The sequence below is a fragment of the Balaenoptera acutorostrata genome, chromosome 9 (assembly GCF_949987535.1).
Source record: "Balaenoptera acutorostrata chromosome 9, mBalAcu1.1, whole genome shotgun sequence".
NCBI classification, from domain to species: Eukaryota; Metazoa; Chordata; class Mammalia; order Artiodactyla; family Balaenopteridae; genus Balaenoptera; species Balaenoptera acutorostrata.
In genome coordinates, this window is record NC_080072.1 from 11,440,157 (window position 1) to 11,455,943 (window position 15,787).

The 15,787-nt window shown below is 39.6% G+C and overlaps 1 protein-coding gene across 1 annotated transcript; it reads right to left on the reverse strand.

Moving 5' to 3' along the window:
* Positions 1 to 1,561: 1,561 nt before the first annotated feature.
* Positions 1,562 to 2,494, reverse strand: LOC103009016 (olfactory receptor 10V1-like). The gene is given in 1 exon segment (XM_028162420.1): positions 1,562 to 2,494. A coding segment is annotated over 1 exon segment (933 nt).
* Positions 2,495 to 15,787: the final 13,293 nt, after the last annotated feature.

The following is a 15,787-nucleotide window of genomic DNA, read 5'->3' on the forward strand; positions in this document are numbered from 1 at the left end:
TTCCTGGACCAGGGATCAAACCTGTGTCCCCTGCATTGGCAGGCAGATTCTTAACCAGGGAAGTCCTGACAATGTGTTTTTAACTTTTGTATTCAATGTATTTCTAAGCTGCTTCACATCTTTTGTATAAGGATATTGGGAATAGAATAAATTAAAAATAATTAGAGAAATAACCTATTAATTTCAACAAATACCATTGTTATCAATAAAATATTTACTGACTCTCCACACTAGCACTATTCAAAATTCTGCATGCTCCTGTACTTCTTAATGTTGCTGCCTGGCCAAGGGTCCCAAGAATTCTTGTCATCAGGTTTTCATACTGTTTTTCCCCTTTTCCCCCTTTCTTGTGTGTAGCACAATCAGATATGGAATAGGGTGGCTTTTATCATCTATTGCATTTGCAACATCAAGAAAAGAATGGGATTCTTTTCTTTTTCTCTTTAAGGATGGTATCTTGGAAATATCTTTCCCTGCTCTCAGTCCTCCTTCTGGTCCTCTCCACCAATCTCCACGACAGCCCTGCTCATTGGCTATTGTTGTTTTGGGATTCTCCTGCAAGTATCACAGGAGCCAATCTCCTGCCATGAGAAGCAGATGACTCTACTGAGATAGGCTGGGACCTGGGACCCTTTACCAGAGTGCTTGCACCTGGACAAACATCTCCTTGAGCAACAGAATACAAAGAAACTATAAGGGACTAAAAATAACTGCAAGCATGCACAGTTGGGGCAATTATGAACAATAGGATACAAAAAGGCCACAAACCAACTGCCACTTCTGAGGTGCTGGGAGCAAAAGCAGGGTATTATGCATGATCCATGGGCACGGCACTGCCAAGTGGGTGGGCAGACCACCTAAGCTACACCTCCTGCCCAACCCACGGACCTGCCCCCCCCTTGTTACCGCATTTAAGGACCCAAGCAGCTCCTTTCTGGAGCAAGCAAGGGCACCTGTTACTTATTTTCTCTCCCTCATGCTGCAGCACAAGCCCCAATACAGACTTGCCTGAAATTCTTGTCTGGCCTCTTATCAATTTCTATTGATTAAAGAGTACAAGGGCCTGGGTCAGTAACACTACTGTTACAAAGAAGAACAAACCTGACTCCATATTGAATCTATTCCTTTAGCTCTAAACTTTGTGCTCTGTTGCCTGTGCTTAGTCATGCTGGCTCTGCACCTTTGTAGGAGAATGTTACCTATAGCCTGAAATATACATGATGGTCCATTCTCAAAACATCTACTTTATCAACTGCTGTCATCATCTTATCCATCCATTCAATCATTCTCTTCTTCACTGACATTCCTGTGCTAGTCCTTATGCTAAGCACTACGGTGAGAGAGGAGGCTGGTTTTGTAGGCAATCCAGGGTTTCATCATCAGAATCTAATACAAAGTGGATGAATTAGTCCTGATTAGCATTTCACAGGCGAGACAGCCATGGGACAGTCATCTCTCCACTCCCTCCTTTTTCCTTTTGAGCTTCCTGTCCTTAAGATCATGTCCCTACTTCTGATTTGAGGAATATTTTTTCTAAGAAGGATTATTTCTGGCTCCCTGATCAAGTACATTCTTGCCATAGTCTCCTCACTGCATTAGTCACTTCTTGATTCCTTATGCTATAGACCAAGGGGTTCAGCACTGGTGAGAAAAAGTTGTAGACAACAGACACTGCCTGGCCTTCTTCTGGGGAGTAGCTGGAGCTGGGGCAAAGGTAGGTAAGGGTACAACACCCATACTGCAGGAGAACCACCATGAGGTGGGAGGAACAAGTGGAGAAGGCCCTGCGCTTTCCCTGGGCTGAATCCATCCTCACAATGGTGTCCACAATGCAGCCATAGGAGAGGCAGATAAGGAGCAAGGGAATGGCCACAGCGGCCACACTGATGGCATAGAGAGCTGCCTCGTGCCTGTGGGTGTCTGCACAGGCCAGGTGCATAACGGCAGGCGTGTCACAGAAGAAGTGATAGATTTCATTGTGGCCACAGAATGAAAGGTGGCAGATCAGAATGGTCAAAGGCAGCACCAACAGGAATCCCAGACCTAAAGAACCTAAAGTCATCTGCCCACAGAGCTGCCAACTCATGATGAGGTTGTAATGCAGTGGATGACAGACTTCCATGTACCTGTCATAGGCCATGACAGCAAGAAGGACACAGTCAGATCCCCCAAGAAGGATGGAGAAGAACATCTGGGCTCCACAGCCAGGGAGAGAGATAAGCATCCTCCCCATGGAAAGGATGCCAGCCAGAGTCAAGGGAGCAAGGTTGGTGGAGTAGCCAATCTCCAGCATGGCCAGTGCAAAGAGGAAGAAGTACACTGGGGTATGGAGGGAGTGGTCTCACCAGACTGTGAGCCCAGTGGTGACATTTCCAATGAGGCTTCCTGGGTACAACAGCAAGAAGGCCGTGAATATGAGGGACACCACTGCCTGGTCTGTTGAGAAGGGGTGGAAGTGGAAACGGACCACTCCTGTCTGGTTGTGTTCTTCCATTAGCCCTGGTACCAGGAAGGACATCATGGGCAAAGTGTTCCTCCTGTGTCCTTGAGCTTGCCTGTGTTAGAAACACAGCTTGCAATCATTGATTCCTTACCTTCATTGCTTCCTTTGGAGTTCAGTTCAGGTGATCTTGCCTCCTGCACTGCTTAATCTACTAGCTGTGTGACCTTGGAGAAGTTATGGACATCAGCGTTCTCCTTTTAAACATGGGAAGGGTGTGACACACACCTCGGAGAGGCGGTGTCTGAGAGTGCCATGCCCCATGCCAGCCATGCAATAGAACGGTTCTCAACAGGGTTTCCTTCCAATTGCATTTTTTCCTTGATCTCCATTCCTCTTTTTTTTTTTTTAATTTTTATTTATTTATTTATTTATTTATTTATTTATTTATTTATTTATGGCTGTGTTGGGTCTTCGTTTCTGTGTGAGGGCTTTCTCTAGTTGCGGCAAGCGGGGGCCACTCTTCATCGCGGTGCGCGGGCCTCTCACTATCGCGGCCTCTCTTGTTGCAGAGCACAGGCTCCAGACGCGCAGGCTCAGTAATTGTGGCTCACGGGCCTAGTTGCTCCGCGGCATGTGGGATCTTCCCAGACCAGGGCTCGAACCCGTGTCCCCTGCATTGGCAGGCAGATTCTCAACCACTGCTCCACCAGGGAAGCCCCCCTCTTTTTTTTTTTTTTTTTTTTTTTTTTTTTTTTTTTTTTTTTTTTTTTAAAAATTTTTATTTATTATTTATTTATTATTTATTTTTTGCTGTGTTGGGTCTTCGTTTCTGTGCGAGGGCTTTCTCTAGTTGCGGCAAGCGGGGGCCACTCTTCATCGCGATGCGCAGGCCTCTCACTATCGCGGCCTCTCTTGTTGCGGAGCACAGGCTCCAGACGCGCAGGCTCAGTAGCTGTGGCCCACGGGCCCAGCCGCTCCGCGGCATGTGGGATCTTCCCAGACCAGGGCTCGAACCCGTGTCCCCTGCATTGGCAGGCAGATTCTCAACCACTGCGCCACCAGGGAAGCCCCCCCCCTCTTTTTTTTTTAAAAAGCAAACCTTCCTGAACATTCTCATGCCTCTTCATTACTATGATTGTCCAGTCACCCCCAGGACACCTTAAAAGTACATATTTGTACAAAGAGCATATGATTCTCATATCAAACCTAAAAGGCTGGCAACACAGGTGTTTCCTTTACCTGTTTTACAAAGGTGGAAACCGGAAGCCCAGATAAGTTAGACAGCTCACACTGCTCTCCTCCCCATTCCCAAACTCGAAATTTTGGTATCGTATTTTTTGTTTTTTTGTTTTTTCTTAAACTTTGAACAATCCAATTTTGTTCTGTTTTGTTTTACCAAATACTAACCCTACTCTTGTTTTACCTTCTTTCTCATATCTGCCTTCATTTGCATCATTACGGTGTCCACCCTAAATAAGGCTTTCATCCCCTCACTGCCCACCAACCCAACTTATCATACTTTTAGATTAACCTCTCTTAAACACTTTTAAAATCATATTACTCTACTCTGACCCTAAACTTAAAAAGCAAAGGAACCTCAAATTTATTAGTCAATTATACCCCGATAAAACTGAAGAAAAAATAATACAGGAATCTCTTATTCTTGTGATATCACATACAATTATCACAAAATAATTTTATAAGTGAAACTAGCATAACTTACCTGGGGTATAACTTCAGGAAATCCCTCAATGACCAAAATCCACTGTCCCATCTCACCCACCACACCTTTGCTCTAAATTGCCCAGTCCTTATGCACGACTCTTAAATTTTGTTTTAATTTGCTGCAAGGTAGACTTGCACATACGCAAAAATACTTTATTGTGTTTATGGATTACCTTTTCAATGATATTCAAACAGCCGAAGGTAGCAGCCTACAGAAGGGTCTTTGCATTGATCTTCTCAGGGGGATTCTCAGAGAGGCTGGGCCATGCCAAAAACACTTTCCTGCTAAAATAGAGGGGTAGGGCCAAAAACATATGCAAATTACAACGTTCAACCACCATTGTTTTTTTGGTGTAACAAGTGAACCAAGTTTTACCATTGTGTTTTCTTTTGGTTTAGTTGTTAACAATGATCCCCAGCACTGGCAAAGTTGTGGACAAGTGAGCATTACCAAGCTCACTGGTGGAGAGGTGAGAAGTTCAACACTTTAGGAAAATAATAATATTTTTAAATGCTTATATTTTGTCAAAATATTGACAGTTTTCCAAGGTGAGTAATGCATACCTAAGTATTCATAGTACTATCCTCTTAATTTGTGTAGATTTGAAATTTGCCAAATAAAAAATTAGCATTTGAGTTTAGTTATCACACTTCGGGAGTCTAAAATTAGAAATTAATCTGAAATTAGAATGACAATGACAACAACAAAAACCTTTATATACAAGGTAAAAATCATAGCATAATTTTAATAGGGAATAATGAAGACAACTTAATACGGAATGCTAGATTCAGCTGAAGAAATACTATGCAATTGTTTAAAGTTATATTTATGAAGACAATGTAATAACATGAAGATATCTGTGATATAATACTAAACAGAAAATGAGATTTAAAAAATTAGGATCACCACACTGTAGAAAGAATGCACTCTGAGTGACGAGGCTGAAAAGTGTTTTTCCTGTTCTATATTTTCTAATATTCTTTAATAAACATCAATACTCTTATCATTTTAATTAATTGCAAACTTATAACACGATAAAAGGAGAAACAAGCAGTGTTGTCCTCAAACTGTGGAGTACAATATTTTGCAAATTTTTAAAGCAAAGTAAACAATTTATACAGAAATTAAGAAAAGAGTTTGTCTAACCACAACTGATCACTATATTTTCGATAAGAAAAGTGTCATTCCATGAATGCACAGTTCATCCTTCATTCAGGTAACTTATCATCAATCACCCCTGGAACGGAATTGGAGGAAGTTTGTTTTTCTAGCCAGGCTGCTTTCCTGGAATGCTTACTGCAGAACAATCCCTGTGCATCAGCTATTCTGTGGAAACATCTGAACCAAAGCCATTATGGCCAGAAGCACCAAGCACCTCAAAGGAAAGTGCTGATTTTGGAAGCTTGAAACTGGCTCTTTCACACTTGGTACATGGTCAACACATTCCTTTCACTCTACCCTGTTCACTCTTGAGTTATCTGTGTATATGCCTGTCTCCCTGGCTGCACAAAACACTATTAGCATCTTTGAGGGCAGCTTCTATATTTCGTTTGCCTTAACACACATACTCACACATAATTTGCATATAGTAAATGCCACTCAATTTTTTTAAAATAATGAAGCCAACTTGACAAAGCCAAGTATCCTGAGTCACAGCAGGGAAAACTGTAAAACAAAATAAAACTAAAATGCCAGCTAACAGGTATTGAGTGCCTCTTAATGTCCACTGCATTACAAATAATAATGACTGACATTTATTGGGTGTCAGGGACTATTCCAAGCACTTTATGCCAATTAACTCATTTGCTCCTCAAAATAAACTTATGAGGTAGGAGCCATTATTGTCCTTATTTTACAGATGAGAAAAACCAAAGCATAGACTCCAACCCTGGCCAAATACTGCAGATTGTACACACTTAACCACTACTCCGTGTTGGCTTGCCATGAACATGTCCTCATATTTGTCTCCTTTGCAGGTTTCAGCTTTGTGTCTATGGACTTGGGGAAGAATAAAGATTTGCTATATTCTATCTATAGGAGACAGTACATCATCTCCTAGTTGGGAATCTTTTTAAAAAAATTAGACACAATATTCCTACTGCAGGGAATTAATTCTAAAGAAGCAAGTCAAAGGGATGAAAAAGGTATTCATATAAAGCTATTTCTAGTAGTATTGTTTCTGTATCTAAAAGAAAGAAGCAGGGCTTCCCTGGTGGCGCAGTGGTTGAGAGTCTGCCTGCTAATGCAGGGGACACGGGTTCGAGCCCTGGTCTGGGAAGATCCCACATGCCACGGAGCAGCTGGGCCCGTGAGCCACAACTACTGAGCCTGCGCGTCTGGAGCCTGTGCCCCGCAACGGGAGGGGCTGCGATAGTGAAAGGCCCGCGCACTGCGATGAAGAGCGGTCCCTGCACCGCGATGAAGAGTGGCCCCCACTTGCCGTAACTAGAGAAAGCCCTTGCACGAACCGAAGACCCAAAACAGCCAAAAATAAATAAATAAATAAATAAAGTAGCTATAAAAAAAAAATTAAAAAAAAAAAAAAAAAAGAAAGAAGCAGATCACACAACATATAGGGAATAAAAATATCTAACTGTTCTATAGTCATTAAATAATACAGTGTATGAATTCAGTGCATTAAAAGGCCTTCACTAAGAAAAGAATCCAGAAGTAGTGATGAAAACCTTAATGAGGAGGTAAAAGACCCATACACTCAAAACTATAAAACATTGATGAAAGAAATTAACTATGACACAAATAAATGAAATGATAACCCATGTTCATAAATTGGAAGAATTAATATTTTCAAAATGTCTGTGCTACTCCAAATTATCTACAGATGCATGCAATTCCTATCAAGATTCCAATGGCATTTTTCACAGAAGTAGAAAAAACAATCCTAGAACTCAAATGGAAGGAACCACAAAAGATCCCAGAGCAAAAGCAATCTTGAACAATAAGAACAAAGGTGGAGATATCACACTTCCTGATTTTTAATTATAATACAAAGGTGTAGAAATTAAAATAGTATGGTACTGGCACAAAAACAGACACATTGACCAATGGAACATATATACATTAGTCAGCCTAATAAAGAATGAAATCCTGCCATTTGTGACAGCAAGCATGAACCTGGAGGAAATTATGCTAAGTGAAATAAGCTAGACACAGAAAAACAAGTGGTGATATCACTTATATGTGGAATCTAAAAAAAAGTTGAACTCATAGAAACAGAGAGTAGAAGTGTGGCTACCAAGGGTCAGGGAGTAGGGGGAATAGGGAGATGTTGGCCAAAGGGTATAAGCTTTCAGTTATAAGATGAATAAATTCCAGAGACCTAATGTACAACATGGTGACTAAATTTAACAATAATGCATTGTATACTTGAAATTTTCTAAGCGAGTAGATATTGTGTTCTCAACACACACAAAAAAACAACTATATGAGATGAAAGTTATACTAATTAGCTTGATCGTGGTAATCATTTCACAATGTATAACAAAATGTCACATTGTACACCTTAAATACGTACAAATTTTATTTGTCAATTATACCTCAACAAAGCTGAAAAATAAAATATTGAGCATAAGTATCTGTATTGGAAGGAAGGTTGAATAATCGGTAGCTCTTAACATTCTCTGCACCATATGAATTTTACAGTGTTTTCTCCATAAACCCCACAATAATCCTTTTAAAGCTAATGAAGTGTTATGTAACGTAATGAACACTGCATGTGCATTATCTCATTCAATCTCCACAACTTCTCTATGAGAGGGGAACAGTACTATCATTGCCACTTTACAGATAAGGTAACCAAGGCTTAGAAAATGTAATTAATGTACCCAAGGGCACACATATAGTCAGTGGCTGAGCCAAGGTTTGCATCCAAGTCTGTCTGAATTAGACCTACTCTTTTAACCGTTCTTATGTATTGCCTCCAACCCCCAAGTTTTGAAAATTACTATCTGCCTAACTCTATCTTTTAAACAAACAAAAAACAAAGAGTAGTAGTAATAATAATAACAATACATGTATAGATGTATCCCAAGAAAATGTATGACATATGCTAGGGCTTTTGAAATATTAAAATTACCTTGAAAACTCCATTAATAATCTTGAAGGCCCTTTGAGATATGGAGATCCAAGATATGGTCACCCACTACATGACCTCTAAAATCCCTTCTAGTTCTATGATTTCATGAAAAACCTTAAAAAAAAATTTTTTTTTTTAAATAAAAAAAGAAGCTCTAGATGGTCCCCATTTCTCCAAGAGACACTGAAAGAAAACCATCTCTTCAGGTGCTTTACATGAAATTGAACGAAGCATTAGTTTCATCAATGTCAAGTAAAATTTTTTTTTGGCTGCGTTGGGTCTTCGTTGTTGCAGCGAGTAGGGGCTACTCTTCGTTGTGGTGCACAGGCTTCTCACTGCAATGGCTTCTCTTGTTGCAGAGCACGAGCTCTAGGGCACGCGGGCTTCAGTAGTTGTGGCACACGGGCTTAGTTGCTCTGCAGCATGTGGGATCTTCCCCGAGCAGGGATCAAACCTGTGTCCCTGCATTGGCAGGCAGATTTTTAACCACTGCACCACCAAGAAAGTCCCAAATGTCAAGTAAATTGAGAGACTACCGTCAGGATTTGAATGGTTCAATACAGAACACCCAAGTAGATGGTGGGTGAAAAGTTCTGGTTTTGATATGTTAAATGTGAGATACTTACTAGGATCCAAATAGTGATGTCAGCTAGACAGTGGATATACTAGTCTGGAGTTCAGGGACAAAGTTAGGCTGCAAATAACATATCTGAGAGTTATCAGCCTGTTTTTGTATTTAAAGACAAACAACTAAACTGGATTACCTACCAAAAAAATGTAAATAGAAAAGAGGGCCTGGGGCCAAGATCCAGCCTGAGTGGGAGTTAGGGCAAGTACAGAAGCTAGCAAAGTAGACTAAGAAGGAATATCAGAGATATGAGAGTAAAGTCAAGAGGAATTAATTTCCCAGAAGCAAAGAGAAAAGGGGATATTGCAGAATATGGAAAAGAAAAAAAAACAATGAATAATGCCACATGTGGAAATTTTCTTTTTTGAATATTATTTCAAGGTAAATCAAGTGAAAATAGTAATTTTTCTTTTCCCCAACTGACCTCATCACTGAGTTCATCAACAAGTGACTAAAAAAATAATCCTTAGGGAAGCTGTACCAATGGAATAATCCTGATGCAATTTTAACTCTTAGGAACACTGAATTTAATCTTGTTGTTTTATGCTTCCCAAGCAGACCTTCCCAAGTCATCTCAGGGGACCAAGAGCATCACTTTAGCCAGCTTAGTTATTATGAATGTCATTATTTGATGATAATTTCAAGTCCAAATATCAAGGGAACTTCAAAGGTAAGTTCCAGGCTACAGAGATATAAGTATAGCCAGATGTTACCTTATACAAAGAAGAGGCAGGATGGACCATACTCTCAGTCCCAGAATTGATCAGATAGGAATCAGATCTAGTTTGAGAAGAGCTTTAACATAGTGCCCTGAATCAGTGAGATACATGAATCTAGAAGTGGTAAGCATGCCAGTCCACAGATCTCTGAGGACAGACCACTGGGGCCCTCAGCATTTAGCAAAGGATTCATGTAAATCTGCAATGGCTTACAGTCCACAGGAGTACATTAAAAGGTAAGAATCTCCTTCCAGACTCCAGATTTTAGAAGATTAGGAAAATCCCTAGCATGTAACCAGGACAAGGCTTGCTGTGGACATTGGCCAAGGAACAGAAACTAAATATGGAGTGGAGCTTTTCCCAGAAAGAGTCAAAGTTCAGTTTTGACTCAGAACCAGCGTCCTTTACTAGACAGTTTAAGGAGAATTCAAGCATGCATACTGTGAAATCCATGTTCTTCAAAATGATTAATGGCAAGAAGGAGGCTCTGTCCAAAATAGTCAAGGGATCATGCTCTAGATCAGATTGAGTCCGAAATTAACTGGCCTTGAAATATAATGTCAGTACTTTCAAGGTTTCTCCAGTTTAAAAATATATCTGTCATCCCAAATGTCAATAGAAGCTGAAGAATTAGAAAATATCTACTTCTGTTATAAAAGGAATGGCTAGAAGGTTTCTTCTCATTAAGAATCCCCCATATGTTCCGGTACATACAAAATGAAATTTGATTTTCTCCTGTTTAAAAAAAAAAAAAAAAGAATCCCCTGTATGCATTAAAAAATAATTCTAATTACATGCAATTTTTCAAAAAGCATTTTTGGAAAAGAGAGATACGCCTGAGCTTTCCTAACACATTGTCCTTTTACAACAGCCCTTAGCTGAATTTGACTTGTATTCTTTTTATTACTATATCTCTCATTCAGTATTGGCCTCTTTGTGTATTGACACCCCCTCTCATTCTCTACACTTTTCCCTCTTCTCTAGAGCTATACCTTACATAGACAGGGGTCTTAATAAATATTTTTTAAAGATTTATTAAAATAAATATTGATTAAATGAGTAGTTGGTGAGAGAGGATGAAAAGAAGGAGCAAAAAGGAAAGAGAGAGATTACAAATCAGGGCACTGAGCACTGACTTTGTAAGGATATGAAAAAGGCTTGTGGCATGTCACTTTACAGTGAAATAGTTTGTAGATAAAGGACAATTAGAATGAAAGGATTTGTCTTTCTAGGACACCTATCAGTCAGCCTTACACGCAGTGCATTGTTCAGTGAGGTACAATTTATTTTTGTGATAGAAGCTTAGACTTGCTTCTGACTGACCTAGGAATTGTGTTACTTTGCCATTTACTAGCTGGGCAAGTTGGTTAAACCTTTAAGCCTGAGTTTCTTCATCTGAAAAAAATACGGACAATAAAGGTACATGTTGCATAGGACTGAAGGGTCCCTTAAGTGAAAGGATGCCTGTAAAATGATAAGCATGGTGCACAGTACCCAATAAATGTTACCTATTATTATGCAGTAGGAGAATAATAACTTTTTCTTAAATTATTTATTTCTTTATTTATTTTTGGCTGTGTTGGGTCTTCGTTTCTGTGTGTGGGCTTTCTCTAGTTGCGGCAAGCGGGGGCCACTCTTCATCGCGGTGCGCGGGCCTCTCACTGTCGCGGCCTCTCTTGTTGCGGAGCACAGGCTCCAGACGCGCAGGCTCAGTAGTTGTGGCTCACGGGCCCAGTTGCTCCGCGGCATGTGGGATCTTCCCAGACCAGGGCTCGAACCCGTGTCCCCTGCATTGGCAGGTGGATTCTCAACCACTGCGCCACCAGGGAAGCCCCGAATAATAACTTTTTGTTGAGTGTCTGAATATGTCATTTGATATACTCAAACTATGCTTGTAGAAGTATTATGTTGAAAAGTATTATGTGCGATTGCCTATATGCTACCATTATTGACTTTCAGAAGCAAATTCTATATGACTCAACCTGTTAACAGTAAAGCGAATGATCCAGCAACCCCACTCCTGGGCATATACCTGGACAAAACTATAATTCAAAAAGATACATGCACCCCCATGTTTGTAGCAGCACTATTCACAATAGCCAAGACATGGAAACAACCTAAGTGTCCATCAATAGATGAATGGATAAAAAAGATGTGGTACATATATACAATGGAACACTACTCAGCCATTAAAAAGAACAAAATAATGCCATTTAAATACCATATGATATCACTTATATGTGGAATCTAAAATATGGCACAAATGAACATATTTATGAAACAGAAACAGACTCACAGACATAGTGATCAGACTTGTGGTTGCCAAGGGGGATGGGGGGAAGGGAGGAACTGGGAGTCTGGAATTAGCAGATGCAAACTATTATATATAGAATGGATAAACAACAAGGTCTTACTGTATAGCACAGGGAACTATATCCAATCTCCTGGGATAAACCATAATGGAAAAGAATATTTTAAAAGACTGTGTGTATATATATATATATATATATATGTGTGTGTGTGTGTGTGTGTGTGTGTGTGTGTGTATAACTGAGTCACTTTGCTGTACAGCAGAGATTGGCACAGCATGGTAAATCAACTATACTTCAATAAAAAAAAAAGGAAAAAATAAAAATGAAGTAAAATAAATTAAAAAAAAAAATTGTAAAGGGACACAACTTTGGCTCTTCTTTCCAGATGCTGCTGCCAGAAAATACTCTTAGAGTCTCTTCCAGAAAGTAAAAATATGCTCTTCAGACATAATTTCTTCAGATTTACCGACATATGTAAAATCTGTATTTTATTTTATGAATTAATTTTATGAATATTTATGAATTCATAAATTCACATATCAAATTCATTTATATTGACATATAGAAAATGTTATTCAAAGATGTCTTGTAAAAATAAATATATCCATCTGATGTTGGAATCTTCCAGCTGCTATGAGTAACTTCAGGAGAAACAAATACCTATGCTCCAAGCAGGGCTTTTGTCCCCTGAATGATGGTTGGAACATTATTCTTCCTTCCCTGTTTATCCCACAGTCAAAACTCCCAAATTAAGATTTCATTTTCCTCTTCAGGTGAGTCCAAATTTGTGCTAACAGGTATAACATAAATTTCAATTAGGCCATGTAGATAAACCTAAAGTCAGGACATTTTATATAAATTATCTTTTAACTGTAACAACTAATTTATAAGTAGATGAAACAGTGCTCATCCTTCAGTCTACTTAAAGAGGGATTCTGCAATATAAGGTGACACAGGAAACTAGTAGTGGAACCAGATGTAATACAAAATTTCTCCCAGAAAATGTTACATAGACCGGCCAGGCATTCTGTCTACTCAGCCATGTAAATCTTTTTCAGTCTCAGGATAGATCATGAAGGAATCAATGGATCAATATACTCTATTGAACAGTTAATATGTGCCAGACATTCCTATAGGTTCTTTTATGGACATTGTTTCATTTGCACATCATGACAATCTTGTAAAGTAGTGAGGTGTTATTCTGAGCAAATGGGGTCTTAGAGCAAATGAGCTAGCAAGATCACAAAATTAATAAGTAGCAAAGCTGGGATCCTAATACACATCATTCAATTCCAACATAGCTTACCTTCTACCATCTTGCTTGGAATCATCATCTCCCCCAAATTTGTATGCTTTTTTTAATGAATGCATTCTCCTAAAATCTCGTTGTATAATCAAAGAGACAGTTTACTGACTTAGTTAAAAGATTACCTTTTCACTACCTTTTTCCCCTTGTTATTAAATGTTGTGTACAATTTAAATTGAGAGAAACTGACAAGAGAGGGTGGAAGGTGTTGCAAACAGAACAAGAGTAAGGGAAAATCTGGCTGACAGTCTTGTCCCTATGACTCCATGAAATAGACGGCATCTAAATCATCTTTGCATCCTCTACAGTACCGTGTATATTTAAATGATGAATTAAAGAATGACCTACTGGGGCAACCTTGAACAAGTCAGGCATTCTCTTTGGAAGAGATGGATCATATAACCTGACAGAGCTCCGATTCTGTGGGTATGTGTGATCTTTTATGGCCACTAGTCAACTTGTACAGGGTTTACGTGAAGGACGAAGAACTCATGAAGCTTTGTTCTTGGTCGCATGATTGTAAACAGTCTCAAGAGATGATAAACCATCTTTCCAAAGACTAGTTATCCCCTGGGAGTTTTCTCTAGGCATACCGATCTTAGAAAGTGTTGACTACTACTTTAGTTGTGTTCTTTGGAATAATAAAGGAGGGGGTGTTCCAAGTCAAGATTTTATATTTGGGAAGTTTGGGGAATTATATTTTCCACTGAATAATAGCCAATCTAGGGTCTAAATCAGTACTTATAGATCTTTTCTACTTAGGTGATCTAATTAGCACGAGAGACAATTTACAGTCCTAAGGACTTGGTGATCAGCCACCAAGAAATCTCTCGGAAATCTTATGTTTTTATCTCCCAAAATTCATGCAGATCTTTTTTCTATGCGTACTATCTCCACGTTTTTATTTTTTTATATCCAAAAATTTTCACATTAAAATTGACTTTTTTAAAAAGCTGTGCTATGTTGATCCTAGGACTTCACTTTGTTCTGGACACAGCTCTGTACCTTCTAGATTCTAGAATATATACATTCTAGTCTAGGAAGCACAACATGGATTCAAATAACCCCTACCATCCCTCCAGATCTACATAAAGAATGAAGTAAGCAAAGCACTCAGTTATTTGTTTGCATGATGCCCGACATTTGGTTCAATATTTTGGCATCATTTAAAACAAATATGTTCCAGACCATCTTTTGAAACATGTGTCTAGTTGGTTTCTTATTTGCAATAACAAAAGCACTTCATATAATCTAAAGTTGAGATAGCTTCCAGATAAAACATAACTTACAGCTTTATCTTGTCACAATGAAGAGACCACAATGAGTGAGAAACTTTCTTTTTAAATAAATTTATCCATTTATTTATTTTTGGCTGTGTTGGGTCTTCGTTGCTGCACACAGGCTTTCTCTAGTTGCGGCGAGCGAGGGCTACACTTCGATGCAGTGCACAGGCTTCTCACTGTGGTGGCTTCTCTTGTTGCGGAGCATGGGGCTCTAGGCGCACTTCTCTTGTTGCGGAGCATGGGGCTCTAGGGCTCTCAAGTTGTGGCTCTTGGGCTCTAGAGCGCAGGCTCGGTAGTTGTGACACATGGGCTTAGTTGCTCCTCGGCATGTGGGATCTTCCTGGACCAATGCTTGAACCAGTGTCCCCTGCATTGGCAGGCGGATTCTTAACCACTGCACCACCAGGAAAGTCCCCACTGTTTTTAACCAAACACTTTCCCTCTGCTCCTTATGAGAGAAAGAAGGGAGATTTTTTTTGTTGCATTGACAAGGGCAGTATTTACTAGATAAACCACAGTCTAAATTATAATTATGCTTCTCTTGTCTGGAAATAGTGTAATCAAACATTTTTGGTCTCAGATCTTAAGTGCTCTTTTCCCAACAGAGCATCCAGAGTTCTACCTATAGCTGAACTATAACCAATCAAATAACAAAGCCACTTAGGAGATATAAAGTATAGGGGGAGGCAGTGTAGTATAAACAAAGATTAAGGACAAAAGCCGTATAGACAAACTTTCAAATCCCAGCTCTCCCATTTCCAACTTATGTGACTTCAAAGCACTTTTTTTTTTAAAGTACACCTGAATTATACATTATTTAATTTTTATTTATTTATTTATTTATTTTTGGCTGTGTAGGGTCTTCGTTTTTGTGCGAGGGCTTTCTCTAGTTGCGGCAAGCGGGGGCCACTCACCATCGCGGCCTCTCTTGTTGCAGAGCACAGGCTCCAGACGCGCAGGCTCAGTAATTGTGGCTCACGGGCCTAGTTGCTCCGCGGCATGTGGGATCTTCCCAGACCAGGGCTCGAACCCGTCTCCCCTGCATTGGCAGGCAGATTCTCAACCACTGCACCACCAGGGAAGCCCCAAAGCACTTTTTAACTTTTTTTAATCCTGTATGTCTTCATCTGTAGAATGGGGATGATAATAGTACATGCCTACTAAAGTGGTTTAATGGATGAAGTAAGCTAACCCATTTCAGTACTTTCACTTTGCCTAACACTTAGCATGGAATAAATGATAATTTGTCATAAGACAGAGCCCTCGTCCTCCAGGAA